The sequence below is a fragment of the Macrobrachium rosenbergii genome, chromosome 40 (genome assembly GCF_040412425.1).
Source record: "Macrobrachium rosenbergii isolate ZJJX-2024 chromosome 40, ASM4041242v1, whole genome shotgun sequence".
NCBI classification, from domain to species: domain Eukaryota; kingdom Metazoa; phylum Arthropoda; class Malacostraca; order Decapoda; family Palaemonidae; genus Macrobrachium; species Macrobrachium rosenbergii.
In genome coordinates this window covers 32,355,400-32,377,351 of record NC_089780.1, presented here as the reverse complement: position 1 = coordinate 32,377,351, position 21,952 = coordinate 32,355,400, and the positions used below count along the sequence as shown (strand labels likewise).

The following is a 21,952-nucleotide window of genomic DNA, read 5'->3' as shown; positions in this document are numbered from 1 at the left end:
TCATTCCGACTCTGTTCCCGCCGATGTGGATCAATTGCTGTCATTGCTGGCCTTCATGTATGTTGTGGCACTGCCTCTGGCATATCTGTGGTCCATCTGCTCCTGCTGTTTCCTGTGTTATGCTCCTGTTGACTCGACGAGTCTCTGGGTGGCTCTTCCTGGTCTCCTGCCGCAGCCATCCTGATGGTTCCTGTCGCTGCTGGTGACTTCATGTGACGTTCCTGGCCATTGCTGTAGCTCCTGCCTTCCAAACCGCCTCCGCTCTTGCATTGGCTGTCCTGATTGTGCCTGCTGCTTCTGGTGGTTGTGTCCTGGGCTGCTCCCATTGTGATCCTGCCTAGCTGCCCTGGAGGTTACGATGTTTTGCATCCACCATCCTGTAGATAATGTCGGAGTGAAGGTGAAGGAAGTCGCCCTGTAGAAGTACCCGCCGTCTTCTTCAACTTATCTTCGATTTCGTCATCTGCTGCCTCTTCCCTCCCTCTCCCGAGGTTCAAGGGGGTCCCAGGAACCGGATAGACTTCCGTCAGCCAAAGGAGAGGAAGGCTGCTTCTTTCCCCTTGATGCCCTTGGACGTCTAGGGACTGCCTCCTTCTGAGGAGGCAGTGGGTCTCTTGTTTGCTCTTCCCGACCTTCGAGTTAGGGGACCGATTTTCATACCCCTAGGTTTTGTGTTTCGGGAGCCGCGGGCTCGCAGACCTAGGTTTGCGATCCTGTTCCCAGTGCTAGAGGTTTCACCTCTAAGATGGGTGCTGCTTCAGGCGTTCGTTCACGAGCTGCTTCGAGTGTTCGAGATTCGGTGGAATATCGAGTATCCTAATCTGGTCTGGAGAGTACTCTCCCCGGCCCAATTTGGGAGCAGTGCAAGAGAAAGGGCCGAGGCACCCAGGTGTCTCAGCTCTTCCTGCCAGCACTACAAGCGCTCCCCGAGTGCATACCAGTGTTCGGTCAGGTTCCCAGCCTGGTGTCTCTATCCTATTCGGTTCGAACACCAGAAGAAGCAGGGAAGAGATTCCCTTCGGGAGTCTTACAGGATTTCTGAGGACTGACTCTCTTCCAGGAGACAAGTTTCTCTTGTTGGCTCTTCCCACCCTAGGGCGGGAACCGATTTGCATTCTCCTGTGGGGTCTCACGTTTCAGGGGCCATGAGAGCGCAGCCTCTTGAGGCCGTGCCCTCATTGCCAGTCTTAGAAGTCTGAGTCTAAGACTAGTTCTGTGCCTGGCTCTTTTCGATTTCTTAGGAAACCGAAAGTGTCGAGACACCCAGGTGTCTCGGTACTCGTAGGTCGCTCGAATTCTGTGAATCACGAGCGCTCTCCTGACAAGAGGCGCAGGATGAGAGAAAGTGCCGAGACGCCTGGTGTCTCGATACTGCTTGACCGGGTTTCATCCTTGTGTCTTGAACCTTAGGGTTCGAGAATGCAGGATGGCAGACACAGAATTCCTTTTTAAACCTTTTTCTTGAGGGGCCTTGACCTCAAAGGAGTTCAGAGTTCGGGAAACTAGCGCTAGTTCACGACAGATGAGTTCCGCCCTGTCCAGTTCCGATTGTGTTTGTGTGATCGGCTGGGCTCACTCAGCATGTTCGCCCCACCCAGCCCCTGGTCGCGTTTGTGAGACTGGCTTGGCTCGCCTGGCCCCACCTGCCTCCCAGTCCACTGCATACCGCCCAGTATGGATTGCCGCGTGATTGGCTCAGTTCGGTGCAGCTCAGCTCGGCCTCACTCAGGTTTTCCGAATCGGGTTCTCGGCTCTGTTTGAGTGAACTTTCTGCTCTTCCCAGGAAAGTGCTTTGCTACGGCACAAGCGCTCTTCTTCCCCCGTGTGGCAGTAATCTCCTTCAGTTGGTTATCGCTCACAATCCACCTCTCCTGCTGGCCTTACTAGCAGGACAGATAGGGCTACTCTTTCTCCTCATCTGATCTCTTTTCCTCTCGGTTATTCCGAGAGGTGGGAGACGGACAGAGAGGGCTCCAACTAATTTGTCTTCGGAGTTCAGCTGCCTGGCGTGCTTTGGGTGTCAGTCACCCAATTCTCTCGTAGTACAACCAGGTAACTGAGGAGGGTTTCTTGGGATCTGTCAAGGTCTCCCTCCAAGGAGAGAGGTACAGGAGTTTCACGCTTTGGAAGCAGCAAGGGTCTTCCTCTTCAAGTTGCTATTGCCCTAGTTTTTCAGAGAATTTCGTGCCGATTCGTCAGCGAGAAGATCCCCAGGACAGGACCACTGCTTCCCCAATGAATAATCTTCATCACTCACAACCCTTGCAGTTCCCGAGGGGCCGAGAGTTCGGGGGCCACCGCAGTCCTTGCTTGCAAAAGCGCTCTCAATTAGATGAATACTTTTCTTCAGACAAGGAGTTCATTCAGGTCGAGACGCCAAGCTTCTCCCCTGCCTCGACAGAGTACGAATTCTTCTTGCCTTGGAGGGTCTTGCCGACTGTGGGTTGTTCTGACGCTGCCTCACCCGGACTGGGTTCTCTCTCTGCTTCTCCTTGCCATGAAGGGTATTCTTTTCTGCAACGAGAGGCGGCAGTCTTGGAGGGAACCTGCTGATTTCCTCCAGGCAGTCTCCTGATGGATCCAAGATCCTTCACTTTTAGGCTTTCTCTCCTTGGATATGACCATTCCTGGAAAGAAAACTGCCTTCTGGAAACTGGTCCTCCTTGGGGGTGGGTCTTCCTATACCAGACAGCAATCTGTGGGCAGTTCTGGTGCTAAGAAGGACTTCGTCCCCTTATTCGGATCTCCGGTTTCTTAAGTCCCAAGTTGGCTTGACCCTTAGGAATGAACCTTTACTTAGTTCTGCCTTTCTCTTTCAGGGATTTGCCAGATACTGCGGTAATCAAGGTTCATACCAGGGCACTGCCTTGTCGTTTGGACAATGGCCAAGACCTTTGGGTCTTAGTCGTCTCAGCTCGACCTTGAGTTCAAACCAGCTCCCCCCTCAACTCCTAAGAAGTCCCAGACTTTGGAAGAAGATCGCGGAACACATAGCCCTCTTCTTCCTTCAAGGAAAGTGGATAACTGTGTCTTTCCACCCTCTTTTCCGTTAGGGAGGAGGGCAGAACAGAAGAGAGAAAGCAGTAGCGACCAGGAAGTTCTCCTACTGCAGAAGCCTGGATGAAACGATAATTATTGAGTCTCTGGAGCTGGCAGCGACATTGCCAAGACCTGGGAATGGATTCCTTCAGGAAAAGTATCAATTTCTCTTAGGTCTCGGCAATTCTGTTCATCAGACTTCCATCCCGCTTCCTCTCCCATGATCCCGACTCTGAAAATACCACCCCGGCTAGAGCTAATTGTCTTGGTATCCTTTCATCTTGCAGAAGCTTCCCCATGGTGGAGAATGGAGGTCTGCTTCCATTCCTCCATCCTTCTTTCCTCTTCGAAATATGAGGAAAGAGTTAGGCTAATACTTGATTGAAGGAACTTTCAAATACGCTTGCATATTCCCCTCACATCGTGTGTCTACTTACAGATTCACCGATTGAGGAATAGGTGCACACCTGTAAGACTTTGTCTTGAAGGTGTGTGACCAAGATGATTAGTACCTTCTCATCAACATCCTGGACTCAAGGCAACCTTTTGGCCTTCTGAGAATTCAGGATGAGTTTTGTGACACTCAGTGTTTCGTTGAACAACAGAACCAAAGTAGTGGCATTCGTCAACAAACAGGAAGGAACTGTTTTTTCCTCCTGTTTCATCTGTCAAAATTTGCAGGTACTCAAGCGTTCTATAGTGCACTTGATAGCTCAATTAGCCAGATACATTCCTGGTGGGGATATATTGGTAGGTGAGCTTGGCCTCGGGTTTGAGTGATGGGAACGGAACATGCTCTCCACCCTCACGAAGATTCATGAAGAGACTGCCTGTCTGAGAGATCCCTACCATCTTTCTGTTGCCTCCCTGCACAACAAAGTCGGTAGTTTTCTCGCTCCTTTGTACAAGACCCATGGGCTGCCATGGTGAGGCATGCTGTTTTTTGGGGGAAAAATTGATATCTACGTTTTTCCCTCTGTATTTGTCTGTTTCGGTAGGGGTTCACAAGCATTGCTCACCCCGAGTCGCAGACAAATGCTGAAAGACTTCGCTGTGTGTTCAGGACTGGGAGACCTTCCAGCTTTCCTTGCAAGCATAGGCTTTCTCGCTGAGCGGCAACGGATATAGCTGGATATCTCTTGAAGCCCTCTGCAAAACTGTCCCAGGGACTGGATCCATCTTCACTGGTCGGTGTCACTGACGGAACTTCTTCTTGGGTCAGAGTCGCTCTTCAAGTCTGGACTTCCTTGTCTTCTCCGCCCAGGGTTGCTTCTCTCCCTTTCATTTGTAAAGAACGTAGGCTCTTGTGACCTAGTCTTCTACTTGAAGTAGCCATTTTCTCAGTTGAGATGTAGCCATGGATGAGAAGCTTCTTCGGTCTTGCTGTCCCAGGGAACTGTTCCCAGGGTGGCATGTGACTCTCGTGTAGGGTTCCTGTCCCGTGCTCTGCAGGCGCCCTTACAAAAGTCGTTGGATAGAGATGTGCCCTTGTAGGACCATCTCTCATGTTAGCTCTGGCCTTGGTGTAGAAGATGGAAGAACAGGTGAAGGGGATCAATACCTCGACTCCTCAGATGTTGTAAGTGGACTCTGAATCCACCAGCATCTATTTTCATGTTCGAGCCTTTTTGTCCGCCTCCTCCTTGGACTTTGAATGGATGATCCAGATCACTCGTCACTTTGTCCTAATAGGGAGCTGTGGTACTATCCGAAAAGGCTCGACATTCCTAACCTGGATGTCGTCGACGTTTTCGCTAGCACTGTCTCTCCCAAGGAAGAAGTGTTAAAGACACATCTTTCTCGTAGCTTCGTGAAGCGATCGAAGGAGGTACTCGGCAGCTGGTGACGATGATACTGGTACTTTCCACCTGAGAGCTCACAAAGTCAATGGCTTGGTCCATCCCTCGCATTCCGGAGGTTTCTGTTGGTTTGGAAGCAAGATGTGGTCTCATAGACCTCACTCTTGTCTTCCTGTGGTCTTGCCCACAGGCCCTTGGGACATTTTTTCCTTGGCCCTGTGGTGGCTGCTCAACAAGTTATGTTTTCTTACCCGGCTCCTTCAAGAGGACTAGTAGCATCTCACCTAAGGTGTTGGTTCTGGAAGTGAGAAGGATACCGAGAGTGACTGGCCTCTCCTCCTCCTCCTTCCCTGTCATACTACTTCTCCTCCTTTGGGATGAGAATAGGACTCGAACCAATACTTGCTGGATCTGGCGTCTGATGCGGTAAGACTACACATCGAGCACCTGTTCTATTTTTCTTCTAGAATCATAGAAGCAATTCCACTCCTTCCTCTAGCAAGGGGAAGAAGGAGAGACTGGCAATAAGGGAAACCCTGTTTCAGGTTTTCCTTACTGCCTCTGACTCCTAAGATTCTTCCAGCCTATTTCGTATGAGTTATGTTTCCTCACTCATGCGAAAAGGTCCAGTATTTGACTTTTGATCTTCCAGTTCCTACACTCAGATCAATATGTCAGAGGCACAGTACTCCTCCTTGCTGTTTCAACCAGGAGGAGTAGCCCAGGTGTGCAGAACTCCAGTCAGTTCAGGAGACTCACTCAGATTCCTCCCTCCAGCCAGTGAGTCTTCCTAATGTAAAGGACCGATGGTTTGTATATCATGTTGGAACAAATCACAATTTTTGAAAGTAAATTGTATTTTTCATAGCCATGCAAACCTGAGGTCCTTTACATTACATTTTATGCCGCCCCTCAATCTGGACCTGGACCAAAAGGCAAACTGGAATGTTTACATCTGAGCAGGTGGGTATTCCCGCCTTCCTGACGGTAGTTACTGTCTGTCACCTTGCCCAAGAGTTTAATGGCTGTGTCCAGTTTTGCCATAAGTAATTCCTAATGTAAAGGACCTCAGGTTTTTATAGTTAAGAAAAATATAATTTCCTTTCAAAAACTGTGATTTTTATAACTATTTTGAAAACTGTTAATTACAGAAGAATGTCACAACAGACTTGTGGTCAGGTTAACCAATAATGGAAAATATCCTTTACTAGAGAGGGTTTTTGGGCCTAATCAAAGGTAGGCTTTTGCTGGCATCAGAATATTATAATGAAGTTATCAAATTTTTAAATAGATTTAAGAATGAACATGGTCAGAATGTATTTATTATTTATTTAAGTTTTTGAGAAAACGTTTGTACACTAAATTCTCTTCTCTTTGAACTGGGTAAAAACAAAATTTCTTTTACTCACAAATATTATTGAATCTCTGGAAAGAAAAGGGCTTGATAACAATTGAATTTTATAAAAGTAACTTACCAAGTAATTGCATAGCTATCAGTTTCTGTTAGCTGGCAGCTAAAATTTGAAAATTCGCAGTGGCGATTCTTTTTGTTTTGTTTTTGGTGTAAGTAGCTAGCCCAGCCCACTTTCGTGGAAGAATAGGAACAACACAGCAAGGAGGATCAAGTAATTACATATGTCGTGCCCGACATATTATTTTCCCTTCTTACCAGCATATTTCTTCTAAGTTGCCGAAACAGTCGTCCACAGCGTCTCTTCCGTCTTCGGCCGCTGACGAGTCTGTTATTTCGAAGGGAATTATATTAAGGTAATGATATCCCTCAGAAAGGCGTAATGGAGACGAACTGGTAGTTTTTGTACTTTAATGATGAAAGTTAACTACAAACTCAAGTATAATTTACAGTTACAGTTACTGTCTTGAAATCACTCTTGCTGGACAGTTCAGTTAAGTCTGTTTGGGACCACAAAAACAAGGGGAAGCTACATCTTCCCTTAATGGTGGACTGAGACTCGAATGCCCTTCTTCTGGCTTCTGGCTTCTCTGGAACCCCTCCGTTTTCTTGTTTGTTATCTTCCAACTCCTCCCTTTCAGTGCCCCATTGGAAGATTTTATCTGTAAGGCCTTCCCTCGAACAACTTGATTGGGAAGGATGGTGGTGGGTGTTGTTCAAATCTCTCCTTAGAGGATTTGATTGGAAATGACCTCAGGAGGAGGTGTAAAGGACTCCTCCCTAGAATGTTTGATTGGAGAGATGTTGAACTACATCACTTTGTCCAGCCCCTTTTCCCTGGAATTTCCATGTAAACGCCTCCTGTTGAAGGCGGGGTTATAGATATGGCTGGAATGTTAGCTTCTGACGAGGTGCTGAGTAATCCTTAGTCAGCTAAATTGCGAGGGCACAGTTTCCAGATTTTACGATCGGTTTTATGGCCCTGGGCGTGATACACTCACTCACTGCTTTGAGTTTGTGCAAGACGGTTTCTCGCAATTTGCGCACTCAGCACTTCTAGTCTCGCAATACATAATAACCAAGGCTTAATTGTTCTCTCTCTCTCTCTCTCTCTCTCTCTCTCTCTCTCTCTCTCTCTCTCTCTCTCTCTCTCTCTCTCTCTTTATTCTTTCTCTTCTCTCTCTCTCCCCTCTCTTTCTCTATTCTCTCTTTTCTATTTTCTCTCTATTCTCTCTCTTTCTCTTTATGCTTTCCTATCTAATTTTTCCCTATACTGCTACACATAGGTAAAATTTGAAAATTTGTGGTAGCGATTCTTTTTGTTTTGTTTTTGGTGTAAGTAGCTACCCTGGCCCACCATCGGGGAAGAAGAGGAACAACACAGCAAGAAGGATCAATTTATTTCTGCCGGCTTTCAACGGAGGTGGTAAGCAGCAGCATAAATTTTGGACTTTTGTAGGCTTTCCCCCTCGATGTGGGACCACCTTGACGTGGTGAGGAGGCTCTTGAACCCCAGGACTTTGTTCCCGAGTTTGATTCCAAGAGTCTCATATATTATTTTATATTTATTTGGACTAATTTTGTGGAATTTTCCACTTTTTGGAAAAATATTGGACCTGATAAATATGGAAAGATATCACAGCTGGGATTGGGTTTATATCCGAAGCTATATAGTGGGAACTGTGGTAGGACCACCAACTACCCAATAATGTTCAGACCAGAGAGAGATAAGATTGATATTTCAAAGGCGGAGTTATTCATTAGGGCTGGACCATGGATTCCAGGGGGGTCTGGTTCTGGCGATAGGACTCTCGGCATTCTGTCTGGTTTGCCCATGATGTGATTGGGGTGAGGACGATTGTATATACTCACAGTCTTAGCAAGTGGGTTTGGCTTGCACTTGGGCCACTCTAATCATGTTGTGCCATCCCCCTGTGGGGTAGGGTAGGGGACAGACATTTGGGAGTTGGTTCTCACTTGTGCCATTGGTGGAAGATAAACTCCATGAAAGGCTGATATCTTTTTAAGGTGTTCAGGTTTACTTTTTTTTTTTCCTCAATGTTTATGACAAGTCATTATAAGGATTCGAGTACCCATGGACCCTTTGATGGTAGCGATTCGGCACAGTTGATAACCGCTGGAATCTCCTCTGACAATCTTTCTCTAGAAAAATTGAAACAAAATCCTAATGTAATTACACCGGAACCTTACACTCTGGTACAAAACAAACCCAAAAGAAGTAAATATTGCCTTGACCCAACCTTGACTAACTTCGACTCCCTCTTTGGGAATGGAAGTTGGTCAAGTTTTGTAACCTTAGAAACAGAACAGAGAATTTCAGCCCTAAAGTCAGAAAACTACCTATTAAACAGACATTCAGTTATAGAAATGTCGTTTAGACAGATAAGAGAAAAGACTTGTTTTATAGAAGCCACATAAAGAGTCAGTCTGAGGACTATATGTCTGTAACAACAATAGATAATATAAATGTTAAAACTAGTAAATATGGGTATGCAAAAAAATATTGTCGAAACGAACCTGTATATGTGTGCGTATTGTGGATCTGAAGAACATGCCACTCAATGGAATTGCAGAGAACCAAAATGTATAAACTGTGGACAGAATCATCATGCAAGATCCAAAGAGTGCATATATTGCATATACAATATGGAATTGAAAATGCTACAAGAAAGAACAGAGATATCTATTAGAGAGGTTAAATTAGAATTGAAAGTGAGAGGAATTCAAGATCCTGCTAAGAAACTTACATATGCCTCGATAACAAGAACTAATAATGAAACAAAAATACATACAGATAGAAGTAACAAAATGCAAGAAAATTTAATCTCAAGATGAAAATAATGCTTTGCAGAAAAAAACTAAAATGGTAAAGAATCAAGAAACAGGCACAAAGGACATGGGTAACATTTTATCCAATTCATTTGAAATGTCAAAGCAAATAGCACAAGATGAGGATACTACCACAGAAGAAACAGAGGAAAGTCACGATGGAGTGGAAATTAAAGATAAAAAAATGGCCTTTGGAGAGAACACCACCCAAAACAAAAAACAACTATAATTAGAGCAACATCGGTTAAACCAAGGACAAAGGATATGAAGAAAGAACAAAAACAAACTAAGAATACAGTATACCTTTATCTCCTCAAATAATAGTAAAACTTATGGATACAGATATCCAAAACACTGAAGTTGAAGATAACAATGATTATGTCAAGGGAGAAGGGATTAGGCTACTCCATCACCAATAGTTGGTACTAGAGCAAATGAAACAAGGAATGTACATGAAAACACATGTGGATGTAATGGATTGTTTTGTAGAATTGTGCAGTACTGTAATAACAAAAACAAACAAAAGATGGTTTAACAAACATCTTAAAAAATTTTATGAAGTATAGAAAAAAAGAAACCACAGGTTTGATTACCCATGAAAAAGGTTGCATGTGCATTGAGCACTTAGTATATCATAAAGAAAAACAAATGAATGTCGTGAGTAAATTATTAGAAAAAATCCAAGTTGATAATACAAAAAAAGAAGCAAAGCTCGACTTTTATAATAAAATATTTTCAGTAGCTATATTATACAATGGAATGTAATGGACTGTAGACCAATTACACCTAGGAGAAATACAACGATTACTAAAAGAATATGAACCAATGATATTATGTTTACAATAATATCAGTAATAGATAAATGTATCTTAGCATCAACATCACGAGAAGAAGGAAATTTAGGTACAGCCATATATGTACATAACAAAGTAGTTTATGACAAGCCTGTAAACATCGCTGACTTGCAAATATCGGGTATTAAAATTTGAATATAAAACGATATTGTTCCGACACGATATACAAACCATTGGTCCTTTGCGTTAGGAATTACGGCAAAGTTGGACACAGCCGTTAAAGTCTTGAACAAGGTGGTTAGGCAGCAACTACTGTTAGGTAGGCGGGACCCACCTGCCTGGATATAAACATTCCAGTTTGCTTTCAGCCGTCATGCGTTGCAGACGTGTTTTCGGATCTCTTTGCCTGACTGTCATTAAGCTCTTTATTATCCCGGTTGGATCTTGACGTATTTTTGTGTATATATTGCGTGTGTTTGATATTCATTAATACAAACTCAAGATTTGTGATAGCCTTGCATCAGCTGTCGTTCCCCTGCGTCTGTGTCTTGGTTTTGATGGCCAGGGGTGTATTTAGAGGGCATAACCGAGTGGTAATGCTTCTCTTCCGGTAGCCCCTTATTTAGATACTGAAGGTGTTCCCCCGTATGTTCAGAGATATTAGATTGGGATGTAATATCTTCGCTCCCCTACATTGATCGGGACATAAGCGTTCGCTCCTTCTTGGGCTCCCGCCCTCCATGTACAAGGGCATGACTACTTCCTTTCTACTTGTGCTGAGTGTTGTTTTCTCCACCTGTGCAATGGAGAGTTGGTGGGGGGGAGGTGTTAGGCTGTGGGCATCGTCGGTAAGTTTCGCTTCCACGGCACCCTTGGTGGCCTCCCCTCCTTTCTTCTCCCTCCCTGTAGGTTCTTCCTTATCTCTCCTTCGGTAGAGATCTCTCTCCTTCAACCTCTTCGCTCGCTCATCGGGTGAAGACCGTGAGGAGGGGGCACGCGGGCGGTCGGGCGACCTCTTCCCAGGGGCCTCCTCTCACTGCATAGGGTAGTTCCCCTCAGAGCAAGAGGAGTCTCCCTCTACTAATCATCTTTGCATTTTCTTTCTGGTTGACAGTGAGCATCGTAGGCACAGCAATGGATATCTCGGGACATCTTTGCATGAAGGAGTTCTGACGTTCATACAGTGTTGCTTCGGGATCGACCACAGTACCTGGTTGGAATGGCATAGTTCCAGGTCGGGATCATTCCAACTCTGTTCCCGCCGATGTGAATCGATTGCTGTCGTTGCTGGTCTTCATGTATGCTGTGGCACTGCCTCTGGCATATCTGTGGTCCGTCTGCTCCTGCTGTTTCCTGTGTTATGCTCTTGTTGACTCGGCAAAAGTATCTGGGTGGCTCTTCCTGGTCTACTGCTGCAGCCGTCCTGTCACTGCTGGTGATGTTCATGGCCATTGCTGTAGCTCCTGCCTTCCAAACCGCTTCTCGTAGCTCCTGCATTAGCTGTCCTGATCGTCCCTGCTGCTTCACCTGGTGGTCGTATCCTGGGCCGCTTCTGTTGTGGTCCTGCCTAGCTGTTTTGGAGGTTACGATGTTTTGCGTCCACCATCCTATAGAAGATGTGGGCGTGAAGGTGAAGGAAGTCGCCCTGTGGAAGTAGCCACCGTCTTCAACTTATCTTTGATTTCGTCTTCTGCTGCCTCTTCCCTTCCTCTCCCGAGGTTCGAGGGGCCCCCGGGAACCGGGTGTACCTCTGTCGGCGGAAGGAGAAGAGGGCTGCTTTTTCCCCCTTGATGCCCTTGACATCTAGGGACTGCCTCCTTCCGAGGAGGCAGTGGGTCTCTTGTTGGCTCTTCCCGACCTTCTGGTTAGGAAACCGATTTGCATACCCATAGGTTTTGTGTTTCGGGAGCTGCAGGCACGTAGACCTAGGTTTGTGATCCCGTTCCCAGTCCCAGAGGTTTCGCCTCTAAGACAGGTGCTGCTTTGGGCGCTCATTCACGAGCCGCTCCGAGTGCTCGAGATCCCATGGAATATTGAGTATCCCGATCTGGTCTGGAGAGTACTTTCTCTGGCCCAGTTCGCGAGCAGTGCGAGAGAAAGGGTCGAGGAACCCAGGCGTCTCAGCTCTTCCTGCCAGCACTACAAGCACTCCCCAAGTGCTTACCAGTGCTCGGTGTGGTTCCCAGCATGGTGTCTCGATCCTATTGGTTCGAACACCAGAAGAAACAGGGAAGAGATTTCCTTCGGGAGTCCTGCGGGACTTCTAAGGGACTGACTTTCTTCTGAGAGACAAATTTCTCTCGTTGGCTCTTCCCACCCTAGGGTGAGAACTGATTCGCATTCTCCTGTGGGGTCTCGCGTTTCGGGGGCTGCGAGAGGACCTACTCTCGAGGCTGTGCCCTTATTGCCAGTCTTAGTCTGCATCTTAGACTGGTTCTATGCCTGGCTCTTTTCAATTTCTTAGGAAACTGAAAGCAGCCACTCCCGATTTTTTGCAGCCTTGTAGGTCGCTCGAATTCTATGAATCATGAGCGCTCTCCTGGCAAGAGGCACAGGACAACAGAAAGTGCCGATACACCCAGGTGTCTCAATACTGCCCATCAGCTGCTTTGGTTGCTTGGCCAGGTTTCATCCTCGTGTCTTGAACCTTAGGGTTTGAGAGTGCGGGATAGCAGACACAGAATTCCCCTTTAAACCTTCCTCTCAAGGGGCCTCGGCCTCGAAGGAGTTTAGAGTTCGGGAAATTAGCGCTAGTTCATGGCAAACAAGTTCTGCCCTATCCTATTCCGATTACGTTCGGTTGTTTGGCTTGCTCGCCCCGCCCATCCCCGGTAACGTTCGTGAAACTGGCTTGGCTCAGCATGCCCCGCCCCGCTTGCCCCCCCAGTCCACCGCTTACCACACAGTCTGGATCGTGTGATCGGCTCAGTTCGGTGCAGCTCGGCTCGGCCCTGCTCGGTTTTTCTGAATCGGGTTCTCAGCACTGTTCGAGTGGACTTTATGCTCTTCACAGGAAAGCGCTTTGCCACGGCACAAGCGCTCTTCTTCCCCCATGTGGCAATAATCTCCTTCGGTTGATTATCGCTCATGGTCTGCCTCTCCTGCTGGTCTTTCTGGCAGGACAGGTAGGGGTACTCTTTCTCCTCACTTGTTCTCTTTTCCTCTCGGTTGTTCCAAGAGGCGTGAGACAGACAGAGAGAGCTCCAACAAATTTTTCTTTCTTCAGAGTTGAGCTTCCTGGCGTGCTTTTGGTGTTGGTCCCCCAATTATCTCGTAGTACAACCAGGTAGCTGAGGAGGGTTTCTTGGGATCTGTCAAGGTCTCCCTCCAAGGAGACAGGTATAGGAATTTCATGCTTCGGAAGAAGCAAGGGTCGTCCTCTTCAAGTTGCGGTCGCCCTCGTTTCTCAGAGAACTTCTCTCTGATTTGTCAGCGCTTGGATCCCCAGGACAGCACTGCGGCTCCCCCAATGAATAATCTCCATCACTAGCAACCCTTGCAGTTTCCAAAGGGGCCGAGAGTTTCGGGGGCCTCCGCAGTCCTTGCTTGCGAGAGCGTTCTTGACCAGATGAATACTTTTCTTCGGACAGGGAGTTCATTCAGGTCGAGATACCAAGCTCCTCCCCTGCCTCGACAGAGTACAAATTCTTCTTGCCTTGGAGGGTCTTGCTGACTGCAGGTTGTTCTGACTCTATTCACCTGGACTGGGTTCTCTCTCTGCTTCTCCTTGCCATGAAGGGTATTCTCTTCTGCAACGAGAGGTGATGATCTTGGAGGACACCCTTCACGTTTAGGCTTTTCCTTCTTGGATACAACCTTTCCTGGAAAGAACCCTGCCTTCTGGAGACTGGTCATGTTTGGGGGTGGGTCTTCCTATACCAGACTGTAATCTGTGGGCAATGCTGGTGCTAAGAAGAAGGACTTTGTCCTAATTCGGGTCTCTGGTTTTGTAAGTCCCGAGTTTGCTTGACCCTTAGGAATGAATCTTTACTTAGTTCTGCATTTCTCTTTCAGAGATTAGCCAGATACCGCATTAATCTAAGGTTCATATCAGGGCACTGCCTTGTCATTTGGACAATGGCCAAGACCTTTGGGTCTTAGTCATCTCAGCTCGACCTTGAGTTCAAGCCAGCTCCCCTGAACTCCTAAGAAGTCCCAGGCTTCGGAAGAAAATCGCGGAACACTTAGCCCTCCTCTACTCTTCTGAGAAAGTGCCATAACTGTGTCTCTTTCCACCCTCTTTTGCATAAGGAGGAGGGTGGAAAAGAAGAGAGAAAGAAGTAGTGACTGGACAGAAGCTCTCCTACTGCAGATGCTTGGATGAAATGATACTTATCGAGTCTCTGGAGCTGGCAGCAACATTGCCAAGACCTGGGAATGGATTCCTTCAGGAAAAGTATCTATTTCCCTTGGGTCTCGACAATTCTTTTTATCAAACCTCCATCCTGCTTCCTCTCCCGTGCTCCCAATTCGAGAAATGCCAGCCCAACTAGAGCTAATCGTCATGGCATCCTGTCATCTTGCAGAAGCTTCCCCATGGTGGAGAATTGAGCTCTGTTCCCATTCCTCCATCCTTTTTTCCTCTTTGAAATAAGAGGAAAGAGTTAGGCTAATGCTCCATTGAAGGAGCCTTCGAATATGCTTTCATATTCCCCTCACATCATGTATCTACTTCCGGACTCACCGATCAAGGAATAGGTGCACACCTGTAAGACTTTGTCTCGAAAGTGTGTGACCGAGATGATCTTCTCATCAACATCCTGGACTCAAGGCAGCCTTTTGGCCTTCCGAGAAGTCAGGATGAGTTTTGCAACACTCATTGGTTTCGTTGAACAACAAAACCACAGTAGTGGCATTCATCGACAAACAGGAGGGAATTATTTTTTCCTCCTGTTTCATCTGTCAACATTTGCAGGTATTCGAGTGTTCTATAGCACACTCAATAGCTCAGTTAGCCGGATAAGCTCGGCCTCGGGTGATCGGGACAGAACATGCTCTTCACTCTTTTCCTCATGAAGATACACGAAGAGACTGCTCGACTGAGAGATCCCTACCTTCTGTCTGTTGCCTCCCTGCACAACAAAGTTGATAGTTTTCTCATTCCTCCATACCAGACCCATGGGCCACTACGGTGAGGCATGCTGTCTGTTTGGGAAAATTGATATCTACATTTTTTCCTCTGTATTTGTGTTTCGGTAGGGGTTCACAAGCATTGCTCACCCCGAGTTACAGACAAATGCAGGAAGACGTCACCTTTCGCCCGACCTGATAGCTCTACTTCTGAGGCATCGAGAAGAGTTCTGCTCGACCCAACCTCCTGTAGCAGCTACAGAAGAAGCAGTTCTTCAGGCAGTACATCCCTGTGTGTTCAGGACTGGGAGACCTTCCAGCTTTCCTTGCAAGCATAGGCTTTCTTGCCGAGTGGCAACGGGTATAACTGGATATCTCTTGAAGTCCTCTGCAACACTGTCCCAGGGACTGGATTTGTCTTCGCTGGTGGGTGTCACTGACGGAACTTCTTCTCGGTCAGAGTAGCTCTTCAAGTCTGGACTTCCTCATCTTCTCCGCCGAGGGTTGCTTCTCTCCCTTTCATATGTGAAGAACGTAGGCCCTTGTGACCTAGTCTTCTAACTGAAGTAGCCTTCATCTCCTCAGTCAAGATTTAGCTTCAGATGAGAAGCCTCTTCGACCTTGCTGTCCCAGGGAACTGTTCCCTGGGTGGCATTTGACTCCCGTTTAGGGTTCCTGTCCTGTGCTCTGCACATGCCCTTACGAGAGTCGCCGGATAGAGTTGTGCCTTCTTAGGACCATCTCTCATCTCGCTGGCCTTGGCTAAGAAGATGGAAGAACAGGTGAAGGGGAAAGTTCCTTGTTGGACGAGTCGGTAGAGTTCTCGGCTAGCACTCTGCTAGGCCCGGATTCGAGTCTCCGGCCAGCCAATGAAGAATTAGAGGAATTTATTTGTGGTGATAGAAATTCATTTCTCGCTATAATGTGGTTCGGATTCCACGATAAGCTGTAGGTCCCATTGCTAGGTAACCAGTTGGTTCTTAGCCACGTGAAATAAGTCTAATCCTTTGGGCCAGTCCTAGGAGAGCTGTTAATCAGCTCAGTGGTCTGGTTAAACTAAGGTATACTCATACTCAGGTGAAGGGGACCAATACCTCGACTCCTTCTCGGATGTCGTAAGTGGACTCTGAATCCATCGGCAACTATTGTTGGGTTCGAGTCCTTTTTGTTCCCCTCCTCCTTGGACTTTGTATCGATGATCCAGATCAGTTGTTAGTTTGTCCTATTAGGGAGCTGTGGTATGTTCCGAAAAGGCTCGACATTCCTAATATGGATTTCGTTAACATTTTCGCTAGTACTATCTCTCTCAAGGGAAAAGTGTCTAAGGACACATCTTTCTCTTGGCTTCGTGAAGCGATCGAAAGAGGTACTCGGCAGCTGGTGACGACGATGCTGGTACTTTCCACCTGAGAGCTCACGAAGTCAATGGCTTGGTCCATCCCTCACATTTTGGAGGTTTCTGTCAGTCTGGAAGCAAGATGTGGTCTCATAGACCTCACTCTTGTCTTCCTGTGGTCTTACCCACAGGCCCTTGGAACCTTTTTTCCTTGGCCCTGTGGTGGCTGCTCAACAAATTGTGTTTTCCTACCCAGCTCCTTCAAGAGGACTAGTAGCATCTCACTTAAGGTGTTGGTTCTGGAAGTGAGAAGGATACCGAGAGTGACTGGCCTCTCTTCCTCCTCCTTCCCTGCCCTCCTACTTCTCCTCCTTTGGGATGAGAATAGGACTCGAACCAATACTTGCTGGATCTGGCGTCTGATGCGGTAAGACTACACATCAAGCACCTGTTCTATTTTTCTTCTAGAATCATAGAAGCAATTCCGCTCCTTCCTCTAGCAAGGGGAGGAAGGAGAGATTGGCAATAAGGGAAACGCTATCTCAGGTTTTCCGTACTGCCTCTGACTCTAAGATTCTTCCAGCCTATTTCGTATGAGTTACATTTCCTCACTCATGCGAAAAGGTCCAGTATTTGACAATTGATCTTGCAGTTCCTACACTCAGATCAATATGGCAGAGGCATGGTACTCCTCCTTGCTGTTTCAACCAGGAGGAGTAGCCCAGGTGTGCAGAACTCCAGTTAGTTCAGGAGACTCACTCAGATTCCTCCTTCCAGCCAGTGAGTCTTCCTAATGTAAAGGATTGATGGTTTGTATATCGTGTCGGAACAAATCACAATTTTTGAAAGTAAATTGTATTTTTCCTGAGGTCCTTTACATTACATTTTATGCCCACCTCATGCCACCCCTCAATCTGAACCTGGACCGAAAGGCAAATTGGAATGTTTACATCTGGGCAGGTGGGTATTCCTGCCTACCTGACAGTAGTTACTGGCTAACCACCTTGTTCAAAAATTTAACGGCCATGTCCAGCTTCCCCATAAGTAATTCCTAATGTATAGGACCTCAGGTTTGTATGGTTAGGAAAAATACAATTTACTTTCAAAAATTGTGATTTTAAGTTGCCATGCGAAGGAAACTATAGCTATGTAATTACTTGGTAAGTATATATAAAACTATTTTATCATAAAAATGTCATTTTTTTAACAGGATGTCTTCTTTATACAGGAAGACAATTCCTGAAGCTATATATTGTAGGAATAATCAGTGTGGAAATAGTTTGTCTTTTAACATGATGGGTAAATACAGTGTTTGACATGTATCAGTAAAGCATGTAGCATAGAAAATTGCTATCCCTGTATGTAGCAATAGGCATATTGATGTTATGAAACCATATATTAAGTGCAGGAACAGAAAGAAGCTAATAGGAAAAGGAAACATCATGCTTAAGGATTGATAGTTGAGGAACATACATAATAGTCAGGCAGTTTTCTTGGTGAACCCTACCTGACTATCTTCGCATGTCTGTTTTGCAACTACCTATTCCACTTCAGAACAGACATCTATAACGAGATGTTTCCTTTTCCAATTTGCTTCTGTCCTGTCCCAGCACTTAATACATGGTGTCACTTCAGTAAGCCAATTGCTGCATGTGGGATATCAATCTTCTGTGCCACACTCTTTACTGATAAATGTCAAACACTGTATGTGCCTATCATGTTGAGAGACAAATGATTTCCATACTGATTATTATCTCCAAGCTCTTCTTTCTATCTCCTTTGCAATTCAAGCTGGGAAGCAGGAGGATATTCAGTTTATTTTGTTTTCTTTATTGACTGTTTCTTGGTCTGTAGCTGTGTGAGAGGAGCCTTTGGACTCCCCTTCCCACTTGGTTACCTCCACCCTTTACCCTGGGAGGAGGGTGGCCTACCTTACCCAAGCCGTGTCAGTAGCAGAAAATCAGCTGCGGCCTTGGCACCTTCAGAGCAGCACAAGTGACAATTCTAACTTCTTCAAGTGACATTATTGTTTTTATGGTCTCACTCATTTAAATACCTTGAAGCATTTAAATGCTCATGGCTACTCTTGATACCAGCAAAATATAATAGATTGGAGTATGTTGTTCTTCCAGATATTATTTTAACATCTTTATTGCTTTTCCACAAGTTGCTCTTCTGACTATTGAGTGGTTTTTTTGAAGCATTTTCTACTACAAAAAGATACCTAACAATCTTAGCTGTCTTTTGCCACTTCATATTCTCACTAGCACTCATGTTTCTGTTTGTTTACATTTTTGTTGTGACAAGAATAGTGTGAGGGAAGTAGTGATTCTGTGCATGATTTTTTGCTGCAAACATTAGGTATATTGGTATTTACGTTATTGTAAATATCTTAGACCAAAGAAACGTGAAGCATAACAGAAAAGGGGCCCATTTAAGTGACCAGACCTTCCAGCATGCCTTAAAAGAGAGAAGCAGAAGTTCATCAGAAAAACTATCTTAAATAGTTCATAAATAAAAACTCTACCAACAACAAGGGTACATTTACTAGAATTGCTGTCAGTCTAGAGGGATTTCCTTCTTCCTTACCTCTCTAGACAAAATCATTGAATTTTTCAAGTTTCTTATTCTAAGAAACGTTTTGTTGGTAGCATCATAGATTACAGGTCACTGTTATCCTCTGTGCTTTGTCATTTTAACATTGATTTATATAACTTAAGGACATTTAAGAAGTCCTTAATCATTCCAAATAGAACACCCTAATAGGCCTATAAGAAAGTTGGGATGGAATTTAGAAGTGTTTGTAGGCTTCTTGATGAGACCACCTTTAAAACCTTTGGGATAAGCCTCTTTAAAGATTTAACATAAAAAAATCCTTCCTTTGATTGTAATAGCCACAGAAAAAATAGTGACTTTCAAACCTTTTGCAGGAGGGTTGGCATTTTGAATGATGATATGGTCACAAAAAGTTTTTTTAAATATTTACGGAAAAATAGTTATAGGCCTAGTTTGCGAAAGATTTTAAATCACGCGCCTTGAGGGATGCTGGGAGTTCACGGATCACGCTGTTGTTTTGTTTACAAGCGTTACCCAGCTGGGAATGCGCGAATTTCTTTCTTCTTGCACTACAAAGCATCAGCGACACATCTCAGAAATTCTTTTGTTACTTTGTCGTAATTTTTGCACCGTTTTATATTAGCCGTTACATAAAGTTTTACATATGATAATGTGCGAAATTTCATGTAGAATACAACAAAAAACAACCCATGGTTGTAGCTTTTATAAGTTTTGAAATATTTTCATATAAATCACAATAAGTGCCAAAATTTCAACCTTCGGTCAACTTTAACGCGACCGAAATGGTCGAAAAACGCAATTGTAAGCTAAAACTCTTACATTCTAGTAATATTCAATCATTTACCTTCATTTTACAACACATTGAAAGTCTCTAGCACAGTATTTTGATTTATGGTGAATTTTTGAAAAAAACTTTTCCTTACGTCCGTGCAGTAACTCTGCCGAAAATCTCAGAAATTCTTTCGTCACTTTGTCGTAATTTTTGCACCGTTTTATATTAGCCGTTACATAAAGTTTTATATATGAAAATGTGCGAAATTTCATGTAAAATACAACAAAAAACAACCCATGGTTGTAGCTTTTATCAGTTTTGAAATATTTTCATATAAATCACAATGTGATAAAATTTCAACCTTCGGTCAACTTTGACTCGACCGAAATGGTCGAAAAATGCAAATGTAAGCTAAACCTCTTACATTCTAGTAATATTCAATCATTTACCTTCATTTTGCAACAAATTGAAAGTCTCCAGCACAATATTTCGATTTATGGTGAATTTTTTAAAAAACATTTTCCTTTTGTCTGCGCACAGTAACTCTGCCGAAAATCTCAGAAATTCTTTCGTCACTTTGTCGTAATGTATGCACTGTTTTATATTAGCCGTTACATAAAGTTTTATATGTGAAAATGTGCACAATTTCATGTAGAATACAACAAAAAATAACTCATGGTTGTAGCTTTTATCAGTTTTGAAATATTTTCATATAAATCACGATGTGCCAAAATTTCAATCTTCAGTCAACTTTGACTCAACTGAAATGGTCAAAAAACGCAATTGTAAGCTAAAACTCATACATTCTAGTAATATTTAATCATTTACCTTCATTTTGCAACAAATTGGAAGTCTCTAGCACAATATTTCAATTTATGGTGAATTTTTAAAAAAAACTTTTTCCTTACGTTCGCACGCGGTAACTCTGCCGAAAATCTCAGAAATTCTTTCGTCACTGTCGTAATGTTTGCATCGTTTTATATTAGCCGTTACATAAAGTTTTATATATGAAAATGTGCACAATTTCATGTAGAATACAACAAAAATAACTCAGGGTTGTAGCTTTTATCAGTTTTGAAATATTTTCATATAAATCACGATAAATAGAAAAAATTCGACCTTCGGTCAACTTTAACTCGACCGAAATGGTCGAAAACTGCAATTGTAAGCTAAACCACTTACAATCTAGTAATACTCAATCAATTACCTTCATTTTGTAACAAATTGGAAGTCTCGAGCACAATATTTCGATTTATGGTGAATTTTTGAAAAAACTTTTTTACGTTTACGCCATGCTATTTAATTCATGCTTCATTTTGTGGTAATATTTTCTCTGTGTTTCTTTGATCGTTTTACAATTTATTATATACCAAAATCATCGCAATTTAGTGTACAATACAACGAAAAAAAAATAACTCATTAGCTTTAACCGTTTTGCTCACAGCATGATTTGTATACAATTATATATAAAAAAAAATTTTTTTGCAGTCATATATTTTAATATTTATATATGATAAATATATTTTTTTCATTTCTGATGGTTGCATACTAAACTTCAGGCAATGACAAAAAAAGGAGCCAAAAACGAACTCTTAATCGTAAAAACTAAGCGTGCTGTGATTTTTTGAAAAAAACTTTTTCCGCTTCAGCGCTAACTCCACGAACGCCGCTGGCATACAGCAGACACTTTTGTAAATAGAGGCTCGGCGTTTAAGGGTTAGGGGAGGGTGTCTCACCATGCATTGTAGTAGAATCTTTTTGCAGGATCGACTCTAACTTGAAGTATAAGAATGAGTGATGCAATGTGTTGTACAGTTGTAAAACATGAAATGTGTTTAAGAAAAGGTTTTTAACCCATTTTCTCCTTACTGATAGATGTGCTTATTTCACGGAGCAGTGCACATCAGACTTGGGCCGCTTCCTTCATCTGTATTCAAGATACCTCTCAGGGGAGAAAAAGAAGAATGATGATATTGTTGATATACTTGGTAAGATTTTCTTTTTTTTTTTTTTACTGAATAATACCTGAATTAATGTTCTAGTCTGTAAGCTTTACTGTGAAGGAAAATGGCTTACACAGGTTGCTCTTTGTGTCCTTTTCTATAAATTGATGTATTTTTCAATATCTGTGACTTTTGATAGATACTCCATAGTGAAGTGAAGTAGAGTAATAGGAACATGGATCCCAATGAATAAGTTAACTGCAGTAGTAATAATGGATATTCAAAATTCACCCAAGTATGTTTCAAGTCATGTTTATCCCAGGACAAACATCCCTCACGGTACCAGCACATGTGCATGTTG

At 44.1% G+C, this 21,952-nt stretch overlaps 1 protein-coding gene across 1 annotated transcript in view; it reads left to right on the top strand.

The window, feature by feature from the left end:
* The window catches only part of LOC136826383 (cell division cycle protein 23 homolog), a 220,187-nt gene that overhangs the window by 25,724 nt on the left and 172,511 nt on the right, over window positions 1-21,952 (top strand). The window contains exon 3 of the mRNA XM_067083643.1: window positions 21,524-21,670. Within this exon, the coding sequence (XP_066939744.1) occupies window positions 21,524-21,670 (147 nt within the window). The remainder of the gene's footprint in view (window positions 1-21,523; window positions 21,671-21,952) is intronic.